This window comes from Bombina bombina, chromosome 1, assembly GCF_027579735.1.
Source record: "Bombina bombina isolate aBomBom1 chromosome 1, aBomBom1.pri, whole genome shotgun sequence".
Lineage (NCBI taxonomy): Eukaryota > Metazoa > Chordata > Amphibia > Anura > Bombinatoridae > Bombina > Bombina bombina.
The window spans coordinates 642036847-642061390 of record NC_069499.1 but is presented as its reverse complement, the minus strand read 5'-3'; the positions used below and the strand labels follow the sequence as shown (position 1 = coordinate 642061390).

General features: G+C 41.8%; 1 protein-coding gene across 3 annotated transcripts in view; it reads left to right on the top strand.

Annotated features, from left to right (window-relative positions):
• The window catches only part of ZMYM3 (zinc finger MYM-type containing 3), a 486348-nt gene that overhangs the window by 381391 nt on the left and 80413 nt on the right, over positions 1-24544 (top strand). For all 3 annotated transcript variants that reach the window (XM_053699094.1, XM_053699093.1, XM_053699092.1), the window contains exons 17-22: positions 15595-15769; positions 15876-16022; positions 16104-16204; positions 16317-16491; positions 16629-16780; positions 16955-17069. In XM_053699094.1, the coding sequence (XP_053555069.1) occupies positions 15595-15769; positions 15876-16022; positions 16104-16204; positions 16317-16491; positions 16629-16780; positions 16955-17069 (865 nt within the window). The remainder of the gene's footprint in view (positions 1-15594; positions 15770-15875; positions 16023-16103; positions 16205-16316; positions 16492-16628; positions 16781-16954; positions 17070-24544) is intronic.

The following is a 24544-nucleotide window of genomic DNA, read 5'->3' as shown; positions in this document are numbered from 1 at the left end:
TCTATAGCTTGAATATTTTCCCAAAAGTAATGAATGCAGCTGTGGACTCTTTCCATTTAAGAAGAAAAACATAAATTATGCTTACCTGATAATTTTCCTTTTCTTCTGATGGAAAGAGTCTACAGCTTCCCACCCGTAATGTTATGTGGGGCATCTTTATATTCTTCTGGCACCTTTCACTCTTATATTTCATCTACTGTTCCTTGTTACTCGGCAGAATGACTGGAGGGTGAGGGGAGTGGGAGGAGTATTTAAGCCTTTGGTTGGGTTGTCTTTGCCTCCTCCTGGTGGCCAGGTTCTTATTTCCCAAAAGTAATGAATGCAGCTGTGGACTCTTCCATCAGAAGAAAAGAAAATTATCATGTAAGCATAATTTGTTTTTCTGGGCTCATCGACTGTGTTTTTGGCTGGACCAAACAGGTTTCACTTTCATTTTTTAAAGTGTTGCACAGCTCCTATAAGCTTTCTGTACTTTTCAAAGCATGTGGTCTATATTCATTTCCTCCATTCCGGCTGAGACTTCAACCTGAGGAGAGCGTTTCCTCTTTTAACTGTTTGGGTCTAGGAGGTGGTGAGTGCCCCAACCATTGGGAGTATATTTTAAAAAAAAAAAAAAAAAGGTTCTTCTGTGGGTACAACCTGAGCTATGGAGGACTCGGCCATGTTAGAAGGTACTTCTTCTGTACTAAATCATACCTGTTTAAACATAGAAGCAAAAAGGCCAATCTAGTCTACCCATATTACATGTTACTTTTTCCTTAGGATTGCCTTATGCATGTGCCAGGCATTTTTAAATTCCTTTACAGTCTTTGTGTTTAAGACCTCAAATGGAAGTTCATTCCATGAATCCACCACCCTTTCTGTGAAAAAATGTTTCCTTAAATTTCTCCTGAATCTGCTACCCTCTAACTTTAGATTGTGACCCCTTGTTTTGGCATTTATTTTTTTGTGAAAAATGTTTTCAGCTTCTATTTTATTAAATCCCTTCATATATTTGAAGGTTTCTATCATGTCACCTCTTTCCCTTCTATCCTCTAAACTATACATATTTAGATCATAGTCTTTCTTTGTACGTTTTATATTTTAGACCATGTACCATTTTAGTAGCCCTCCTTTGGACAGCTTATAGTTTATTTATATCTTTCTGAAGATATGGTCTCCAGAACTGTACACAGTATTCCAGATCTGATCTAACTAATGATCTGTAAAGTGGCATAAGAACCTTGCTATTTCTGCTACTAAAACCTCTTCCACTGCAACCAAGCATTTGACTGGCCTTGCTGGCTGCACTGCGGCATTGTGTACCAAATTTTAAATAATCTGAAATAATAATTCCCAAATCCCTTTCTTCTTTAATTACAGTCAGTAATGTACCATTGAGACTATAATTGGCCTTTGGGTTTTTGGATCCTATATGCATAATTTTGCTCTTGGTAATATTAAATTTCAGATCCCATTTATTTGACCAGTCCTCTAGTTTATTAATATCACAGTTCATTTGATCAACTCCTCCTGGAACATCTACCCTGTTACAAATTTTTGTATCATCAGCAAACAAACCTTCCCCTTAAGCCCACTTCCAATATCACTTCTGAACATGTTAAACAGAACAGGCCCAAGAACTGACCCTTGGGGCACACCACTAGTAACTGATGCCTCATTTGAATGTACTCCATTAATTGAAACCCTCTGTCGTCTATCTTTAAGCCAGCATTCTACCCACTTAACAATCTTAGCATCTATTCCAAGGCAATACATTTTGTGAATAAGTTTGTTGTGTGGGACGGTGTCAAATGCTTTGCTAAAGTCTAGATATGCAACATCTATGGCTCCTCCCATGTCTATTATTTTAGTTACATGGTCAAAGAAATCAATTAGATTAGTCAGGCAGGATCTTCCAGCAGTGAAACCATGCTGTCCTTTGTCTAAGTTGTTTGTCTGAATGAAAGATACAAGTCTTTCCTTTAAAAGAGTTTCCATTAATTTCCCTGCAATTGAGGTCAAACTGACTGGCCTATAGTTAGCAGAATCTTCCCTACTGTCCTTTTTATGAAGAGAGACTACATTGGCAATTTTCCAGTCTTTTGGAACAACTCCTGTTAGAAGTGACTGATTAAATAAATCAGCTAATGGAGTAGCTATTACGGATCAAAGTTCTCTTAGAACCCTTGGATGAATATTATCTGGACCCACAGACTTATTAACTTTTATTTTTGATAAAGCCCTTGAAACCTCTTCCTCTGTAAAAAGAAAAGTACTACTCACATTATTTACAGTAACATCCCTAAATAGCATCTCACTATCTTTACCATCTGTTGTAAAGACTGAACAAAAGTAATCTTTTAAACAGTTTGCTTCTTCCACTACTCTATCCTCATTCTAGAGTCTGACTATCCCTCTGTTAGTTTTTCTCTTTTCACTGATATATCTAAAGGTTTTGTCACCATTTTTTACAGATTGTGCTATTTTCTCTTCTGCATCAGCTTTAGCCTTTCTAATTAACTGCTTTGTCATCTTTTGATGGGTTCTCCATTTTTCTTTATCCTCTTCTGAGCCAGTGAGTTTGAATTTTTTATAGACTGTCTTTTTTTGTCTTAACTGCATGTGCTACTTCTCTTGAAAACCATATTGGTTTTCTTTTACTTTTACAAACAAGCCTAATACAGTGTTTAGTTGCATCTAGGATAGCATTTTTAAAATATTCCCACTGTTCTTGTACTCCTGTAAAACTTTTTATATTGTGAGCAGGCCGTTGCTCTCCTGCCCACTCAATTATGTTCCACATGCCTTAACACCGTTATGAAGTCTAAGAAGGGAGACAAGCCTGCTAAGGCTATTAGTCCCTCTGAGTCATCTACCTCTTAGGACTCAGCATCCTGTGAGATTACTACCCTTGCTACATTATCCACTCCACATGCAGTTTCCCGTAGCACATCTAATCTTCCATCCGGAGGGGGCCTTCTTCCTGCAGACTTTGCCGCGCAGTTACAAACAGCGGTGTCTGCGGCCCTCAGTGCATTACCTCGCTCTAACAAGCGCTAGAGAGAGGTTAAACATCGCTCTCCTGACCCAGAGTTATCTAAATATTTATCGATATTCTGGTGTAAGCACCATCTTGTCATCTTAAGGAAGAATACTCTGAGTCTTTTCTCAGTCTTCTTCGATCACATGGATGGAAAATAGTTCTCTTATCCCAAGTACCAGGGTGGAATTCCTGGGTGCTATATAGACTCCATGAGGATATTTCTAACAGACCAGAGACGTTGCAAGCTAACTCTGGCTTGGCTCGCCCCCCGGACCTCCTGGAGTCCCTCTGTGGCTCAGTGTATGGGGTGATTGGTCTCATGGTTTCCTGCATGGACATCATTCCTTTTGCCAGCTTCCATCTCAGACCTTTACAACTGTGCATGCTGAGACAGTGGAATGGCGATCATTCTGATCTGTCTCTACAGATTGTATTAGACAGCCAGTCGAGAGAATCGCTCTCTTGGTGGCTCTATCCAGATCATCTGTCTCAAGGGACGTGCTTCTTAAGACGATCCTGGTAGATTGTGACTGCGAACACAAGCCCTATCCGGATGGGAAGCTGTTTGGGGTGCCAAGAAGGCACAAGGGTTGTGGACTCTTGGCCTCTTCTTGGTTCATCCCAGTTTATCAGATTCCAATCAGACAATATATCCTCAGTGGCTTACATCAACCATCAGGGGGTAATGTGAAATTCCTTAGCGATGAAGGCAGTATCTCGGATTCTGAAATGGGTATAGGCCAACAGCTGTTCGCTGTCAGCGATCCACATTCCGGGTGTGGACAACTGGAAGGCGGATTTTCTCAGCAGGCGATCCTTCCACCCAGAGAAATGGTCTCTTTCCCAAGATGTTTGCAGAGATATGCACCAAGTGGGGGACGCCGTAGATAGATCTCATGGCATCCCATCTCAATACCAAGCTACCCTGGTATGGGTCGAGGTTGAGGGTTCCCCAAGCAGATCTAATAGATGCACTAGCAGTGCCCTGGAGGTTCAAACTCATATATTTTTCCTCCATTACCGCTTCTTCGAGTGGTGGCCCGCATCAGTAATCCTGATTGCTCCATCGTGGCCGCGAAGGACATGGTTCTCGGATCTAGTGGGGATGTCCTCATCTCCTCCGTGGAAGTTAACTTGTCGCAGAGACCTGCTGTTATAAAGTCCATTTGTGAATCAAAATCTAGATTCTCTGAGGCTGACTGCGTGGAGATTTAACACTTAGTCTGAGCAAAGAGAGGTTTCTCTGAGAGTGTAATTGATACTCTTATTCATGCTCGTAAACCAGTTACTCAGCGTATCTACCACAATGGGTGGAGGACCTACTTATTCTGGTGTGAAGAGCGTGGTTTTTCCTGGCACAGAGTTAAGGTTGCTAGTAGGATCTTATCTTTTCTCCAGGATGGACTGGAGAAGGGCCTTTCTGCTAGTTCCCCGAGAGGACAGATATCGGCCCTGTCGGTTTTATTGCACAAGAGGCTGGCTGAGCTTCCAGACGTGCAGTCCTTTAAGGCTCTGATTAGGATCAGACCTGTGTTTAGATCTGGGGCTCCTCATTGGAGCCTAAATCTTGTTCTTCGTGTTTTGCAACAGGCTCCATTTGAGCCTCTGCATTCCGTTGACATTAAATTATCTTGGTAGGTTCTCTTTTTAATGGCTATTGCCTCTGTGTGCAGAGTTTCTGAGATCTCTGCTTTGTGATGTTAGTTCCCTTATCTGATTTTTCATTCAGATAAATTCAGGTTTTCTTCCTAAGGTTGTGTCAGATCGCAACATCAATCAAGATTGTGGTTCCTTCCTTGTGTCCTAATCCTCCTTCATCAAAGGAACGTTTACTTCACCATTTAGATGTGGTTTGCGCCTTGAAGTTCTTCCTTCAGGCTACTAAGAAGTTTAGACAATCTTCCTCTTTGTTTGTTGTCTATTCAGGGAAGCGTAAGGGGCAGAAGGCTACTTCGACTTTCCTATCTTTTTGGTTAAGGAGTGTGATCTGCTTAGCTTACAAGACAGGGGACATCCTCCTCCTGAGAGAATAACGGCTTATTCCACTAGAGCAGTGGCTTCCTCTTGTGTCTTTAAGAATGAGGCCTCTATGGATCAGATCTGTAAGGCTGCTACCTGGTCCTCCTTAAATACTTTTTCTAATTTTTACTAGTTTGATGTTTTTGCTTCGGGTAAAGCAGCTTTCGGGAGAAAAGTTTTGCAGGCTGTGGTGCCCTCAGAATAGGGTCCGCCTCTTCCTCTTTGTTTCCTCCCGTTATTCATTCAGTGTCCTCTGGAGCTTGGGTATAGTTTTCCCAACAGTAAGGAATGAAGCAGTGGACTCTCCCTATCTTAGCAAGGAAAACCTAATTTATGCTTACCAGATCAATTCCTTCCCTTCTGGATAGGGAGAGTCCTCAGCCCCCGCACGTTTTTTCTTGTCTAAAGGTGGCCCCCTATTTATCTTATTCTTTCGGCACCATTTATACTACTTTTCCTTGTTCCCTCAGCAGAATAACTGGGGCAATGAGGAAGGGTTTTGTATTTCCCAACAGTAAAGAATAAAGCCGTGGACTCTCCCTATCCGGAAGGTAAGCATACATTTTTTTTTGTGAAATACTAACACATGCATTTGTAAATTGTTTTCATGGTAGCTTTGTTTCTACACCTATTCATTATGTATAATTGCATTTTTAAATTTTATTTTTATTTTTTTTTTGTATTCAGGGTATTTACATTTTTAAGATTTCATATAGATAGAAAAAGTTAACCCTTGTCATATTTAAAGTGAAGGTAAATTTTGTTCATAATTCGGATTTCTAATCCTTTTATACTTTCAAAACCAGTCGCTATATTTTTTTTTATTAAGAAATTTGTTATTTATATACTTTTAAAACTAGATTTTATTTACCGTTGGCTTCCTATTCTCCTCCCATTCAGAAGTTCCGGCTTTCAGATGCAGTGACATATAGAGCGGTCCTACCCGCTCTATACGTGTCAAGTAAGCTCGTGCACATCGAGGATCTACTCACCGCGTATGCGTATCAATGTATCCATTTCTTTGCCGTTAGAGTTGAGATGATATTTCTACTGTGCCTGAAATAGAAATTTGTTAATGCGCGAAACGAGGACGCACTCGCTTGGCCGCAAAGAACTACAAAATGCTACGCATGCGCATATTGAACGATCCATGTTTACGTCAATTGACGGCCGCCTAGCGGCCAAAGAATCAATTAGCTGCTTAAACAGTGTGATCATTTAGAAAAAAATAAAAAATTACGGGTTGATTTTCGGATAGGCTATTCAAGGATAAAAACTTAATCTATCTAAGGTAATATAAAAGTATTGATGAATGAAACTCATAATAATTTGGATTGATATATCGATTTATTTATTACAAAGCGTTTAAGTTTACCTTCACTTTAAGCCCTAGAGGCATGAAACGTGTCTTGTGTGAAGGCGCTATGGTCCCTCTCTATCTTCTTCATTTTTTTTTTTTGTTTCATGTTTTTTCTTGTTTATACTGAATACATTTTGGACTTTATAAATTACTTTCTCTTCTGCTTGTGTTGAATTTCAGAGTTCCAGGACCTTATGTGACGTAAAAAAATTAAGATATTGACATTAATTTGAATCTTAGAAGAACAGATTAACCCCCAAACATATGCTATCCTAAAGGGATGTGAAATACAAAAAAATATTTCATGATTCAGATAGAGCAGGGGTTTCTTTCTAATGGCAGTGAGAGCCCGCAAAATCCATTCATAACCTATGGGAAATACTTCACCTGGCCACCAGGAGGAGGCAAAGACACACCAAACAAAGCATTAACTATCCATCCCAGTAGTTCTTTGCCTCTTTTCATGGAGGTAGACAAACTGAGGAGCTCTGCTAAAGATTCTGATTTTGATGTCCTCAATGGATTGTTTTCTGCAAGAGCGGGCAGGGGAGTTAAGAGCTATGTAATCCACTTGGTAGAGTTTTGGTGTGTTCTAGCTTCTGGGTGTCGCAGGGAAGTTCCCATGCCTCTTTTCAGTTTGTCCGAGCTATCCTCCCTTTATTGGCAAACGGTGTTAGTTACACTGGTTTTGCTATGTATTACAGGATCCAGACTGGATGAAGAATATTTACAACTGTGTTTGTCACTTTTCTCCCTTCCTCCCCCTCTAATGGTTTTGTTGCCTAGGTGTAAGGGGCAGCAGACGGTTAACTGTAAAATTCATGGGAGATGGTTTTATTAAAGGGACAGTACACTGTAAAATTGTTTTCCATCTTAATGGGAGGAGAGTCCACTGCTTCATTACTTGTAGGAATTAAGAACCTGGCCTCCAGGAGGGGGCAAAGACACCCCAGCCAAAGGCTTAAATGCCTCCCCCACTCCCCTCATCCCCCAGTCATTCTTTGCTTTTCGTCACAGGAAGTGTCGGAAGACCGGAGTAGTTTCTTATGGAGGGTAGTACTCTGCAATGGGACTGGAGTTTTAAGTAGTCCTGTCAGCCTCTCAGTGAGAGCATGGGTGAAAGTTAGTCTGGAGATGCAGTGGAGGTTCTTCTGCGAAACCATCCCCACTCAGATTAACAGCTCCATAAGCAATCAGCGTTGAGTTTCGCTGCCTGCTTTCTGCTCTCAAGTCCATGTCCGTAACAATGCTACTAACCTGTCACACTTGAAAGGCTGTGTTCCTGTTCCATGGCGTAGATTCAGGTAAGATTGTTTAATTTTGTGTTTTATTGCTGCAACATGTGAGATTATTCTCTGTCAGTGTGTGAACAGTCAGTTTTTTATCAAAAGATCAGCGCGGGCCTCTTTTTTTTTTTTTTTTTTTTTTTGGTTAGTTTTCTCTCTGGTGCAGGGGCGGTCCTGCATAGCACTCCATGTGACCGGGTGTGGCCTCTTCAACTTCCTCTTCTTGACTGTCGGTTGTAGCAGACGAAGCATTTCTCTAAGGTCCGGGTCATAGCAGGTGGTGAGTGTCCCAGCCATTGGGATATAAGGGTGCCATTTAAATTTATCTTGTCCGCAATAAAGACAAAAGCTATAGTGGACTCTTATATGTCAGAAGGTACTCCCTCTTTAATTAAACCTAATAACTGTGTATATTGTGAGGAGGCCCCGGTTGATGCGCCTGCTCAACTCTGTTCCACATGCTTTTATAAGATTTTAATATCTAAAAAGAATAAGGTACTTATTACAACTGAGTCGTCCACCTCTGTGGGTTCCCCGTCCTGTGAGGTACGTAACCTACATTCATCTCCTATTACACATGCAGCTCCCCAGGACCCTACTAATTCTCCCACGGGAGGGGCCTTTTGGCCGCCAGACTTAGCTCATCAACTACAAACGGCGGTTTCTGCTGCCTTCAATGTCGCCCTGCTATGAGATAGGTGAAACACTGCTATCTGCCCTAAGGGTCATCTACGCCGCTGGATGTTTCTGACAGAATATCCGCAAATGAGGACTACTCCAACTCGTCTGAGGACGCTCTTTCTGGGATGGAATCAGCGACTTTTAGACCTCCGTCTGTGAAGGAGCCAGATTTTAAATTCAAGATGGAGCATTTGTGCTTTCTACTAAAAGAGGTGCTTGTAACTTAGAGGTTCCAGAGCCAAAAATGCTGGAGGAGCCTTCAATTACCTAAGCTAGATAAGTTGTACGAGGACATGGTAGTATCACAGGCCTTCCCAGTTCCCGTTAAGATGGCTAATATTAAGAATGAGTGGGAGAGACTTGGTTCATCTTTCTTCCCGTCTGCTTCTTTTAAAAAGCTGTTCCCTGTTCTGGACTCGCAACCTGAGCTTTGGGGGGCCATTCCTAAGGTGGATGGTGCCATCTCTACACTCGCTAAGCAAACAACTATTCTGCTAGAGGATAATTCTTCGTTCAAGGAGCCCATGGATAAAAAATTGGAATCCAAGTTTGTTTTTCAACCGGCAGCGGCAGTCGCTATGGTGGCTGGAGCCGCTACATATTGGTGTGATGCTCTGTCAGCTATGGTCGAACTGGAGACCCTCCTCGAGGACATACAGGAACGGATTAAGGCCTTAAGGGTAGCTCATTCGTTCATCCGCGACGCAAATATGCAGATTATTCGCCTGAATGCGGAGACATCAGGTTTTTCTGTTCTAGCCTGCAGGGCTCTCTGGTTAAAGTCGTGGTCTGCGGAGATGACTTCTACGTTGAGATTACTTTCCCTCCCGTTTCAGGGGAAGGTTCTGTGGTCCAGGTCTGGATTCCATCATATCCACGGTCATGGGAGGCAAGGGTGCTTTCTTACCGCAGGATAAGAAGAAAAATCCTGTGGTCTTCGCACAGCCTGCCGCAAAGACAGAGCAGTCCAAGGGAGTAAGAAGCCCGCTGAGACAAAATCGGCATGAGGGGGGGTGCAGACTATCCCTTTTTGCGGAGGCATGGATAGATGTTCAGGACTTATCTTCAAGACCAGAGAAGAGAGACGACTTCCTAGGATGTGTGAGGGATCTCTCCTCTCTGAGTTATTGCCCCAGTCCCTCTGGCAGAAAGAGGTCTGGGGTATTATTCAAACCTTATTGTGGTCCCAACGGAGGGCACGTTCAGCCCAATCTGGAATCTAAAGTGCCTAAACAAGTTTCAGTCCCATTGTTCAAAATGGAGACGATCAGGTTGATTCTGCCCCTTGTTCAAGAGGGGCAATTCATGACAACAATAGATTTGAAGGATGCTTACCTTCACATGCCAATCCACAAGGATCACTTCAAGTTCCTAAGATTCGCATTTCTGTAACAACACTTCAAGTTTGTGGCCCTACCAACAGATATCTCTGGACAACCGAGTGAGGGAGTCCCTCTCTTGGTGGATCCGTCCGGGGACAGCTGTCCCAGGGGACATCCTTTTTGAGACCATCCTGGGAGATTGTGACCACGGATGGGGAGATGCTTGGGGTGCCAAAAGGACACAGGGCAGGTGGACTTGAGAGGAGTCTACCGATAAATATCCTGGAACTACGGGTCCCGGTTAATCAGATTACAGTCGGACAATATTACCTCTCTGGCTTACATAAACCATCAGGGGGGAATCTTCTTAGCCATGAGGGAAGTATCTCAGATTCTGGAATGGGCAGAGACTCGCAACTGTTCACTCTCAGTGATCCACATTCCAGGTGTGCACAACTGGGAAGCAGATTATCTCAGCAGACAATAGTTTCATCCGAGGGAATAGTCTCTCCATCCCGAGGTGTTTTCGGAGATCTGCAACAGATGGGGGACGCCGGAGATAGATCTCATGGCGTCCAGACTCAACTTCAAGCTTACCCAGATACGGGTCGCTGTCCAGGGATCCCCAGGCAGAACTGATAGATGCCTTAGCGGTACCTTGGGAGTTCAACCTAATTCAAATTTTTCCTCCTTTACCACTTCTTCCTTGAGTGGTGGCCCGCATCAAGCAGGAGCAAGCTTTGACCATTCTGATTGCTCCGTTGTGTCCGCGGAGGACGTGGTTTGCGGATCTGGTGGGGATGTCATCGTCTCCACCATGGCGTTTACCCTGTCGCAGAGATCTGCTGGTTCAAGGTCCGTTTCTTCAGCAAAATCTTGATTCTCTGAAGCTGACTGAGTGGAGATTGAAAGCCTAGTTTTTGCCAAGAAAAGCTTTTCTGAAAGAGTAATTGATACGCTCATTCAGACCAGGAAGCCGGTCACTTTAGTATGTTGCAGTAAGCAAACAATGCTAGATAAATCAGAATCCAATTTTTGTTGCGCTAATTCTTCAACAAAAATGTTGATGCAGCTGCAACATCAGCCAAAGAAATTGCAGGCCTGAGACGACTTGAATATAAATAAGCTTTCCTTAGATAAGATTCAAGTTTCCTATCTAAAGGAACGTAAGTACTATCTTCCATAGGAATAGAGGTACGTTCAGCAAGAGTAGAAATAGCCTCATCAACTTTGAGGATCTTTTCCCAAAACTCTATAGAAATTGTTGGTAAAAGGATATAATTTTTAAACCTTGAAGAAGGAATAAAAGAAGTACCCGGCTTATTCCATTCCTTAGAAATCATATCAGAACCACAGGAGGATTAAAAACAGAATTTACTAGTTCTAATATCAAGAGGACTAGTTTCCACGATATCCAAAATAATTAACACAACGAAAAGAACGAAAATACTTCATTTTTAAATAAATAAGTAGATTTGTTAGTGTCAATATCTGAGGAAGGATCTTCTAAATCAGATAGATCCTCATCAGAGAAGGATAATTCATTATGTTGGTCATTTTAAATTGCATCAACCTTATGAGAAGTTTTAAAAGACCTTATATTAATTTAGAAGGCAGAATAGCAGACAAAGCCTTCTGAATAGAATCAGTAACAAATTCTTTAAATTTCATAGGTATAACATATACATTAAAAGTTGAAGGAACAGGCAATGTACTATTTACTGATGGACGCAATATCTGCATGTAAAAGTTTATGATGATAACCAATACAAATGACATTCGGAAATATAATGCACTTAGCTTTAGTAGAACTGACATCAGGCAGCAAAGTTCCAACAGATACTTCTGAGGCAGCATCAGTTTGAGACATCTTGCAAAATGTAAAATAAAAAAAAAAATTTGTCAATTTCCTTATGACAGTTTCAGGAATGGGAAAAAAAATGCAAATAGCATAGCCCTCTGACATAAAAAAGGCAAGAGGCAAATAGCAATGGGGTATTAAATTAATGAAAAAATTTGGCGCCAAGTATGACGCACAACGTAACTGAAAATTTTTTGGCGCCAACATCTGGAAATGACACACTCGCGTCACTAACGACGCAACCCTGTGTGAGGAACTCGGCGTCAACTACGGTGCCGAATATAACAAACGTGCGTCAACGACGCGCACCCGCGGGCCTAATCCTGCCCGCAATTTGCAAGAAAAATGTAGTCAATTTGAAAAAGACTAAACCCCAGGTAAGAAAAATATTTTTTAATGTTAATTTTCCCCAAATATGAAACTGACAATCTGCAAAAGGAAATACATGAACCTGACTCATGGCAAATATAAGTACAATACATATATTTAGAACTTTATATTAATGCTTAAAGTGCTAAACCATAGCTGAGGTGTCTTAAGTAATAAAAACACCCATCCACATATAGCAGATAGCCAAACCAGTACTGATACAGTTATCAGTAGAGGTAATGGTATATGAGAGTATATCGTCGATCTGAAAATGGAGGTAGGAGATGAATCTCTACGACCGATAGCAGAGAACCTATGAAATAGACCCCCGTTAGGGAAATCATTGTATTCAATAGGTGATACTCCCTTCACATCCCTCTGACATTCGCTGTACTCTGAGAGGAATCGGGCTTCAAAATGCTGAGAAGCACATGTCAACGTAGAAATCTTAGCTCAAACTTACTTCACCACCTCCATAGGAGGCAAAGTTTGTAAAACTGAATTGTGGGTGTGGTGAGGGGTGTAGATATAGGCATTTGAGGTTTGGGAAACTTTGGTAGGATTGTATATCCCATACATCACTAGCTCATGGACTCTTGCCAATTACATGAAATAAATTTAATCTTTGTTCTTAGGGTATGTCTAAATTGATTATAATAACTGTTTTACGGAGAGTAGCACTTCACTGGAGGTGGTGAGACATCCCAAATCGAAGCATTAATCTGTGTGCTACATTAGAAATGTAAACTCTGTTCTTAGGGTATGTCTAAATTCATTATAATAACTGTATTACGGAGAGTAGCACTTCACTGGAGGTGGTGAGACATCCCAAATCAAAGTATTAACCTGTGGGCTACATTAGGGTTTTAATATCGCTGTTCTTAGGGTATGTCTAAATTCATTATAATATTTACTGTATTATGGAGGACTCTACTTCAGATATTAGGAGGGTATTTACCCTACTTTATTGGAATCTAATAAATGTATGCTTTGCAGGTCAAGCACAGTGTGTCATCCTGCACAATTGTGTAACTCATGCTTAACTTCTGTCTTTCAGTCTCATTCTGGGGTCCTGGTATTAGGACACCTACGATATCCCTGCCAGCTCAGGCTAATCCTGGTTGCTCTGCGGACTCGCAGATATAAGTTTGTCCTGATATGCCAGCACTACATCCCCATATGGTTGCTCCTTTCTCCAAATGCTGTGCCTTGCGACCCCGTTCCTCAAACTCTTTGAGTGGTTAGTGTTTATCCTCATGACTTTGTAGCCCAATTACAGTCAGCGGTTTCTGCTGCCTTGAGTGCTATGCCGATTGCAGGCAAAAGGAAGAGGAAGGCTTAGCATAGTTCCTCTAGAACCAGCAGTTCTATGGGAGCTGCAGTGGTCAGCCATATTAGCAGTAGTTTGGCATTTCAATCTAGTGTATCTCTTTCCTCCAATTGTTCTGCTCCCTCAAGTAATAGCTTGAATCAAACAGGAGGAAATTCCAGCAATCTTGTTAGCTCCTGCATGGTCACGCAGGACTTTGTATGCAGACCTCATGAGAATGTAGTCTGCTCCTCCATGATGGCTACTTTAGAGGCCTGACCTTCTTGTGCAGGGTCCGTTATATAAAAATCTAGATTCTTTGAGACTGACTGCATGGAGATTTAACGCATAGTTTTGTCCCAGAGAGGATTCTCTGAGGCTATGATTGATATTCTAGTTCAGGCTGGAAAGCCATTTACCATAAGCTGTGGAGGGCTTATCTGTCTTTGTGTGCGGACTGTGGGTTCCCTTGGCAAAAGGTGAAGACCCTGCGTATTCTTCAGTTTCTACAGGATGGTTTAGAGAAGGGCCTATCGGCTAGTTCTCTTAAAGGCCAGATTTCTGCTTTTTCTGTTTTGTTGCATAAGAAGTTGGCTCTTTTGCCATATGTTTAGTCGTTTGTTAAAGCTAATGCTAGAATTAGACCTTTTTTCAAATGTATTGCTCCTCCATGGATCCTTAATCTTGTTCTAAGAGCTTCAACAGGCTCCGTTTTGAGCCTATGCATTCTATTGATATTAAGTTACTTACTTGGAAAGTGTTTTTGCTCTTAGCTATTTCCTATGCTCGTTGAGTATCGGAATTGTCTGCTCTCCACTGTGAAGACGCCTTATCTAGTATTTCATTCGGATAAGGCTGTACTGCAGACAAATATGTTTTTTGTTTTACCAAAGGTTGTTTGAAACCTCAATATTAAAAATTGTTCTATATTTGTCCCAATCCTCCTTCCTCTAAGGAGAGGCTGTTAAATAATCTGGATGTGGTTAGAGCCTTGAAGTTCTATCTTCATGCTACCAAGGAGTTTCATCAATTATCTTCCTAGTTTATTCTGCATTCTGCTTAGCACAAAGATCAGAAAGCCACAGCTTTTACCCTATCCTTCTGGCTCAGAAGTTTTAATCACATGGCTTATATAGAAGTGGGTCAGACACCTCCTTCAAGGAATACAGCCCATATTACTCTTGCAGTCTCTTCTTCTGGGCCATCAAGAATGAGGCTTCAGTTGAACTGAAATGTATGGCTGCTACTTGATCCTCTTTAAATACTTTTTTACAGATTAGATGTTTTTGCCTCAGCAGAGGTGTCTTTTGTGAGAGAGCTTCAAGTGGTGATGCCTAGTATTTAGGACTGCCTTTCCTCCCTGTGGACTCCATAGCTTGGGTATTGGTTTCACATAGGTTATAAATGGATTTTGTGGACTCTCACTGCCATTAGAAAGAAAACACAATTAATGCTTACCTGATAAATTATTTACTTTCTTAGCAGTGAGTCCATGAACCCACCCTGAAATGTAGTGGCGGCAGTCTTATGGCACTTCTGTTACCCCCTTTTGTGTGTCTACTTTTCCTTATCCTCGGCTTGAACTACTGAGAGAGTAGTGGAAGCAGGTGGGATAATGGCCTGGTGAATTATTTCCCATAGGTTATGAATAGATTTTGTGGACTCTCACTGCCAAGAAGGAAAATAATTTATAAGGTAAGCATAAATTGTTTTTCAAACCTGTCCTCAGGCCTACCTGACATGCCAAATTTTCAGTACATCTGAACTGGAGCACATGTGAAATCAGCTGATTAGTAAACATGGTTATTAACTTGCGGACAGGTGTGAAAAATCATGAAATGAAACATTTTGAGTTTCACATCCCTTTAATATAGCATAAACTGTTATGTCTATATGAAAGCACTTATTTTTAATTAATGTTTAATTCGCTTCTATTATTTTTTTTCATCATCTTAGTATTTTTTGTTGAAAAGCAAGCTCAGAAGCATGTACGTGCCTGGAGCACTAAATGGCAGCAATATTGCTAGAATGTTACTGATCTGCAAGAGTACTAGAGGCAGCACTATTTCTTGCCACATAGAGCCCCAGACATCTACCTAAGTATTTCTTCAGCAAAGAATACCACGGGACGCAGCAAATTTGATAATAGAAGTAAACTGGAAACTTCTCTATTTTGACTGCCCGTTTCTGTAGTTTTTTTTTTTTTTTTTTTCAGGCTTTGCATCCTAGCTAATTTCATGGTTTTAAACTTCTGTTTTATTGCTCTGCTTTGTCATCTATCTCCCTATCCTCTCTGCTTTAGTGTTCTCTAATATGTTGCTGCTTCTACCTAAATCACTTGTAATTTGCTGATTTCTATTAGGTGCCTGTGCCGATGCTGCTGCCGACCACCTTAGAGAACACAGATAAGATTGTTGAGACCATTGAAGAACTTAAAGTTAAAATACCTTCCAATCCCCTGGAGGCAGATATACTAGCTATGGCTGAGATGATTGCAGAGGCTGAGGAGCTGGACAAGGCATCTTCAGATTTGTGTGGTGAGAACAAACTATGCTAAACATTAATTTGGCGTTTTAATTGATTTGTATGATGGCATATAAAAGACCTAGAGAGAGCATAAGTAATTTTATATTGTTCTTGTAGAACTTGCTAGTGATCAGAGTGCTGAAGGACTGCTAGAGGACTGTGACCTCTTTGGTCCAGCACGAGATGATGTTCTAGCCATGGCTGCGAAAATGGCAAATGTACTTGAGGAACCTGGACAAGACTTTGAGGCGGACTTCCCAAAACGTAAGATCTCTTCCACATCAGTGCAATTTTCCTAAGATTAAAGCTAAATGGGTTTTACATTGTGCTGTATTGGTTTCACAGACACACTAGACATTAATCAAAGTGTGGATTTCCTCTTTGACTGTGGACTAGTGGGAACAGATGATGTGTCTGAACCAGAGGCTTCCCGAATCTTACGAAAGGTAAGTGCAATATTTTCCGGTTCATATTATATTTTCAGAAACAAATATTTGTGAACCCTCTGTCTACATTGGGGACATTAGAGGGCTTGTCACATCACTTCCTCTTTGGCAGGGTCCAAAGCGTATGCTACTGTCAGAAAGAGAGAGCAGCTCCCGAGATTCTCTAAGCATACAGAGGAACAGCACCAGCCTTAGTTACACTTATGGCGTAAATGCATGGAAAACCTGGGTGCAGAAAAAGTACGAAGGTGTTGATCCTCACAAAGGAGAGGAGATACGTTTTGGACGTAAGTGAACTAAGGAACCAAATTAAGTTAAAAAAATTTAGTTTCCCCCCTTAAACTTTGCATATCATTTTTTAATACTCAAAGCCACATCAGTTTTCTTCTAACTTTATACTTTACTCTGAATTTTTACTGAGCAGCTAAGCCTATGCGTATAAAAGAGGACATCTTAGCCTGTACAGCTGCAGAGCTAAATTATGGCCTAGCACAGTTTGTGAAGGAAATAACACGACCTAATGGAGAGAGATACGAACCAGACAGTATTTTCTACCTATGTCTTGGCATCCAGCAGGTTAGTATAATGCTATAAATTACCTTTTTTTTGTTTCTTATATTTGACAAACATTTGCTCACAAAGTCAAGGGTTTGAATTATTTACATACTGAAAGCAGGTCTTTTGAACATGAGTAATGTTTAGGGAGAAACTTTATAGTCATATGGGAAGTAATTCTATTTTCTCTTGCAGTATCTCCTGGAAAATAGCCGAATGGTGAACATCTTTACAGACCTGTATTATCTAACATTTGTGCAAGAGCTTAATAAGATACTGACAGTCTGGCATCGAAGCCTCACACCGAACAGTAAGAAATATGTGGGGGATTGCAAACATGTTATCAGCAATTGTGTAAATCTATCTAACCTCCTGAAAAACAAACTATTTTGTAAAACATTGTGCACTAGGTGATTCATGAAACTTAACTTTTTCATAAAGGTGGTGATGGTCCACAAGCCATTACTCCTGAGAATGACACTGCTGGCCACTAGGAGGAGGCAAATATTCCCAAAACTCCAAGAGCACTAAAAAAAAAACTTTCCACCCAACTAGTCTTATCTTTGTTCTCTCTGGAGGGAGGTGATGAATGGAGGTGCTCCAGGTGTTTCTGTGAGAAGGGTCCTCAGACCGATTTGAGGCCCATTTACCCCTCAGAGAGCTACTGTTTGGACAGACGGAAGTTTATGGGGGTAGTGGCAATTACACCCAGTGGGAGTTAGTCACAGGCCTGCTACAAGTGTTGCGGGGACCAGTCCCTAGCCTCCTCTTGTTGGACCGTTATACTCCACATTTTCAGATGCTCTGCTGTCAGTCCAGTAGTGTGTGTGCTTATTAGGTAAGTATGTAGTTTGTCTGCACTCTCATAGGCTATTAGCAGGTACATTTAGTGCTGTATATCGTAGCCAGAGGACAATTATGACAGACATATTTCTTTCATGTAATTGGCAAGAGTCCATGAGCTAGTGACGTATGGGATATACAATCCTACCAGGAGAGGCAAAGTTTCCCAAACCTCAAAATGCCTATAAATACACCCCTCACCACACCAACAATTCAGTTTTACAAACTTTGCCTCCTATGGAGGTGGTGAAGTAAGTTTGTGCTAAGATTTCTACGTTGATATGCGCTTCTCAGCAGTGTTGAAGCCCGATTCCTCTCAGAGTACAGCGAATGTCAGAGGGACGTGAAGGGAGTATCACTTATTGAATAAGATGATTTCCCTAACGGGGGTCTATTTCATAGGTTCTCTGATATTGGTCGTAGAGATTCATTTCCTACCTCCCTTTTCAGATCGACGATATACTCTCAATTTACCATTACCTCTACTGATAACTGTTTCAGTACTGGTTTGGCTATCTGCTACATGTGGATGGGTTTTTTTTGGTAAGTATGTTTCTCCTGTTAAGTGTAGTCAGTCCACGGGTCATCCATTACTTATGGGATATTAACTCCTCCCTAACAGGAAGTGCAAGAGGATCACCCAAGCAGAGCTGCTATATAGCTCCTCCCCTCTACGTCATACCCAGTCATTCTCTTGCACCTAACTAATAGATAGGACGTGTGAGAGGTCTGTGGTTATTAAAATTAGTTTTTATTTCTTCAATCAAAAGTTTGTTATTTTAAACGGCACCGGAGTGTGTTGTTTTTTCTCAGGCAGCATTAGAAGAAGAATCTACCTGAGTTGTGTATGATCTTAGCGGACGTAACTAAGATCCATTTGCTGTTCTCGGCCATTCTGAGGAGCGAGGTAACTTCAGAACAGGGGACAGCGGGCAGGGTTCACCTGCAAGGAGGTATGTTGCAGTATATTATTTTCTAAGGAATGGAATTGACTGAGAAAATACTGCTAATACCGGTGTAATGTAAGTACAGCCTTAAATGCAGTAGTAGTAACTGGTATCAGGCTGATATGTGTGTATGCTTGCACTGAAGTATTTCTGGGGAATGGCACTTCACTAAGAAAATACTGTATATATATAACTTATAGCCTCTCTGCAGTGAAAGCGACTAGCAACAGGCTTTTTATTAACATCTCATATATTTATATTTAAAACGTTTACTGGCATGTTAATCGTTTTTTCTCTGAGGTACTTGGTGAAAATTTATTTGGGCATTATTTTCCACATGGCTGTCGTTTGTTTTGAATAAAATCAGTTTACTGAGCTTCCCCACTGTTGTAGTATGAGTGGGAGGGGCCTATTTTGGCGCTTTTACTGCGCAGTAAAAATTCAGTCACAAGTCTTCCTGTTCTCCCTGCATGATCCAGGACGTCTCTACAGAGCTCAGGGGTCTCCAAAACTAGTTTTGAGGGAAGTAATCACTCACAGCAGACCTGTGAGACTGTGCTTTGACTGTGATAAAAACGTATATATTTTATTGTTATCCGTTTTTTTTGTATTAAGGGGTTAATCATCCATTTGCTAGTGGGTGCAATCCTTTGCTAAATTAATACATTTAATGTGAAAATTTGGTTTCTATAACTTATCCGGTTCATGTTATTTCAACTGTGACAGTTTTTTGTGTGCTTCTTAAAGGCACAGTAACGTTTTTTATATTTCTTGTAAATTTATTTGAAAAGTATTTCCAAGCTTGCTGGTTTAATTGCTAGTTTGTTTAAACATGTCTGACACAGAGGAATCTCTTTGTGCAATATGTTCAAAGGCCAATGTGGAGCCCAATAGAAATTTGTGTACTAATTGCATTGATGCTACTTTAAGTAAAAGCCAATCTGTACATGTAAAGAAAATTTCACCAGACAACGAGGGGGAAGTTATGCCGACTAACTCTCCTCACGTGTCAGTACCTGCATCTCCCGCTCAGGAGGTGCGTGATATTGTGACGCCAAGTACATCAGGGCGGCCATTACAAATCACCTTGCAAGACATGGCTAATGTTATGACTGAAGTTTTATCTAAATTGCCAGAACTTAGGGGTAAACGCGACCACTCTGGAGTGAGAACAGAGTGCGCTGAAAATACTAGGGCCATGTCTGATACTGCGTCACAATTTGCAGAACATGAAGACGGAGAGCTTCATTCTGTGGGTGACGGATCTGATCCAAATAAACTGGATTCAGACATTTCAAATTTTAAATTTAAGATTGAGAACCTCCGTGTGTTACTAGGGGAGGTATTAGCGGCTTTGAATGATTGTAACACGGTTGCAATCCCAGAGAAAATATGTAGGCTGGATAAATATTTTGCGGTACCGACGTGTACTGACGTTTTTCCTATACCTAAAAGGCTTACAGAAATTGTTAACAAGGAGTGGGATAGACCCGGTGTGCCTTTCTCACCCCCTCCTATATTTAGAAAAATGTTTCCAATAGACGCCACCACACGGGACTTATGGCAGACGGTCCCTAAGGTGGAGGGAGCAGTTTCTACTTTAGCTAAGCGTACCACTATCCCGGTGGAGGATAGCTGTGCTTTTTCAGATCCAATGGATAAAAAGTTAGAGGGTTACCTTAAGAAAATGTTTGTTCAACAAGGTTTTATATTGCAACCCCTTGCATGCATTGCGCCTGTCACGGCTGCGGCGGCATTTTGGTTTGAGTCTCTGGAAGAGACCATTAGCTCAGCTACATTGGATGAGATCACAGACAAGCTTAGAGTCCTTAAGCTAGCTAATTCATTTATTTCTGATGCCGTAGTACATTTAACTAAACTTACGGCTAAGAACTCCGGATTCGCCATTCAGGCGCGCAGAGCGCTGTGGCTTAAATCCTGGTCAGCTGATGTGACTTCTAAATCTAAATTGCTTAACATACCTTTCAAGGGGCAGACCTTATTCGGGCCCGGTTTGAAAGAAATTATCGCTGACATTACTGGAGGTAAGGGACATGCCCTACCTCAAGACAGAGCCAAACCAAGGGCTAGACAGTCTAATTTTCGTGCCTTTCGCAACTTCAAGGCAGGAGCAGCATCAACTTCCTCCACTCCAAAACAGGAAGGAACTGTTGCTCGCTACAGACAGGGCTGGAAACCTAACCAGACCTGGAACTAGGGCAAGCAGGCCAGAAAACCTGCTGCTGCCCCTAAGACAGCATGAAGTGAGGGCCCCCGATCCGGAAACGGATCTAGTGGGGGGCAGACTTTCTCTCTTCGCCCAGGCTTGGGCAAGAGATGTCCAGGATCCCTGGGCGTTAGAGATCATATCTCAGGGATATCTTCTGGACTTCAAAGCTTCTCCTCCAAAAGGGAGATTTCATCTTTCAAGGTTGTCAACAAACCAGATAAAGAAAGAGGCGTTTCTACGCTGTGTACAAGATCTTTTACTAATGGGAGTGATCCACCCGGTTCCGCGGTCAGAACACGGACAAGGGTTTTACTCAAATCTGTTTGTGGTTCCCAAGAAAGAAGGAACCTTCAGACCAATCTTGGACTTAAAGATCCTAAACAAATTCCTAAGAGTTCCATCGTTCAAAATGGAAACTATTCGGACAATCTTACCCATGATCCAAAAGGGTCAGTACATGACCACAGTGGATTTAAAGGATGCGTACCTTCACATACCGATTCACAAGGATCATTACCGGTATCTAAGGTTTGCCTTTCTAGACAGGCATTACCAGTTTGTAGCTCTTCCCTTCGGGTTAGCTACTGCTCCAAGAATCTTCACAAAGGTTCTGGGTTCTCTTCTGGCGGTACTAAGACCGCGAGGAATATCGGTAGCTCCGTACCTAGACGACATTCTGATACAAGCATCAAGTTTCCAAGCTGCCAAGTCTCATACAGAGTTAGTACTGGCATTTCTAAGGTCACATGGGTGGAAGGTGAACGAAGGAAAGAGTTCTCTATTGCCACTCACAAGAGTTCCCTTCTTAGGGACTCTTATAGATTCGGTAGAAATGAAAATTTACCTGACAGAGGACAGGTTAACAAAACTCCTAAATGCTTGCCGTGTCCTTCATTCCATTCCACACCCGTCAGTGGCTCAATGCATGGAGGTAATCGGTTTAATGGTAGCGGCAATGGACATAGTTCCCTTTGCACGCCTGCATCTCAGACCACTGCAGTTGTGCATGCTAAGTCAGTGGAATGGGGATTACTCAGATTTGTCCCCTATGCTGAATCTGGATCAGGAGACCAGAAATTCTCTTCTATGGTGGCTCTCTCGGCCACACCTGTCCAAGGGGATGCCCTTCAGCAGACCAGATTGGACAATTGTAACAGACGCCAGCCTGCTAGGTTGGGGCGCTGTCTGGAATTCCCTGAAGTCTCAGGGATCATGGACTCAGGAGGAGAGTCTCCTTCCCATAAACATTCTGGAATTAAGAGCAGTTTTCAATGCCCTTCTAGCTTGGCCTCAGCTAGCATCTCTGAGGTTCATCAGATTTCAGTCGGACAACATCACGACTGTGGCTTACATCAACCATCATGGAGGGACAAGGAGTTCCCTAGCGATGATGGAAGTCTCAAAGATAATTCTCTGGGCAGAGTCTCACTCTTGCCACCTATCAGCGATCCACATCCCAGGCGTGGAGAACTGGGAGGTGGATTTCCTAAGTCGCCAGACTTTTCATCCGGGGAGTGGGAACTTCATCCGGAGGTCTTTGCCCAAATACTTTGGCATTGGGGTAAACCAGATATGGATCTCATGGCGTCTCGCCAGAACGCCAAGCTTCCTTGTTACGGGTCCAGGTCCAGGGACCCGGGAGCGGTTCTGATAGATGCTCTGACAGCACCTTGGAACTTCAAGATGGCTTATGTGTTTCCACCCTTCCCGATGCTTCCTCGATTGATTGCCAGTGGCCACGCAGGACCTGGTATGCAGATCTAGTGGACATGTCGTCCTGTCCACCATGGTCTCTGCCTCTGAGACAGGACCTTCTAATTCAGGGTCCTTTCAAACATCAAAATCTAATTTCTCTGAAGCTGACTGCATGGAGATTGAACGCTTGATTTTATCAAAGCGTGGATTTTCGGAGTCAGTAATTGATACCTTAATACAGGCTATGAAACCTGTTACCAGGAAAATTTACCATAAAATATGGCGTAAATACTTACATTGGTGCGAATCCAAGAGTTACTCATGGAGTAAGGTTAGGATTCCTAGGATATTGTCTTTTCTACAAGAAGGTTTAGAAAAGGGTTTATCTGCTAGTTCTTTAAAGGGACAGATCTCAGCTCTGTCAATCCTTTTGCACAAACGTCTGTCAGAAGTTCCAGACGTTCAGGCCTTTTGTCAGGCTTTGGCCAGGATTAAGCCTGTGTTTAAGACTGTTGCTCCACCGTGGAGCTTAAACTTAGTTCTTAACGTTTTACGGGGTGTTCCGTTTGAACCCCTTCATTCCATTGATATCAAGCTGTTATCTTGGAAAGTTCTGTTTTTAATGGCTATTTCCTCGGCTCGAAGAGTCTCTGAGTTATCGGCCTTACATTGTGATTCTCCTTATCTGATTTTTCATTCAGACAAGGTAGTTCTGCGTACTAAACCTGGGTTCTTACCTAAGGTGGTCACTAATAGGAATATCAATCAAGAGATTGTTGTTCCTTCATTATGTCCTAACCCTTCTTCAAAGAAGGAACGACTTCTACACAATCTGGACGTAGTCCGTGCCCTAAAATTTTATTTACAGGCAACTAAAGATTTTCGCCAAACTTCTTCCCTGTTTGTCGTTTATTCTGGACAGAGGAGAGGTCAGAAAGCTTCTGCTACCTCCCTCTCTTTCTGGCTTCGTAGCATAATACGTTTAGCCTATGAGACTGCTGGACAGCAGCCTCCTGAAAGAATTACAGCTCATTCCACTAGAGCTGTGGCTTCCACGTGGGCCTTTAAGAATGAGGCCTCTGTTGAACAGATTTGCAAGGCTGCAACTTGGTCTTCTCTTCATACTTTTTACAAATTTTACAAATTTGACACTTTTGCTTCTTCTGAGGCTGTTTTTGGGAGAAAGGTTCTTCAGGCAGTGGTTCCTTCCGTGTAAAGATCCTGCCTGTCCCTCCCGTCATCCGTGTACTTTTAGCTTTGGTATTGGTATCCCATAAGTAATGGATGACCCGTGGACTGACTACACTTAACAGGAGAAAACATAATTTATGCTTACCTGATAAATTCCTTTCTCCTGTAGTGTAGTCAGTCCACGGCCCGCCCTGTTTTTTATGGCAGGTCTAAATTTTAAATTAAACTCCAGTCACCACTGCACCCTATAGTTTCTCCTTTCTCGTTTGGTTTTCGGTCGAATGACTGGGTATGACGTAGAGGGGAGGAGCTATATAGCAGCTCTGCTTAGGTGATCCTCTTGCACTTCCTGTTAGGGAGGAGTTAATATCCCATAAGTAATGGATGACCCGTGGACTGACTACACTACAGGAGAAAGGAATTTATCAGGTAAGCATAAATTATGTTTTTTTATTACTTAAGGCACCCCAGCTATGGTTTGGCACTTTATGCATTTATATAAAGTTCTAAATATATGTATTGTACTTATATTTGCAATGAGTCAGGTTCATGTATTTCCTTCTGCCGACTGTCTGTTTCATATTTAGAGAAAATAAACATTTTTAAGAAAATTTTCTTGCCTTGGGTTTAGTCTTTTTTTCAATTGACTACTTTCTTGCAAATTGCGGGCGGTATTAGGCCCGCGGGTGCGCCAAATGCTAGACTTTATTGCGTCATACTTAGCGCCAAACTTTTTCATTATTTTAATACCCCATTGTTGTTTGCCTCTTGCCTTTTTTCTCTATCAGAGGGCTATGCTATTTGCATTTTTTTCCCATTCCTGAAACTGTCATATAAGGAAATTGATCATTTTGCTTTATATGTTGTTTTCTTTTACAT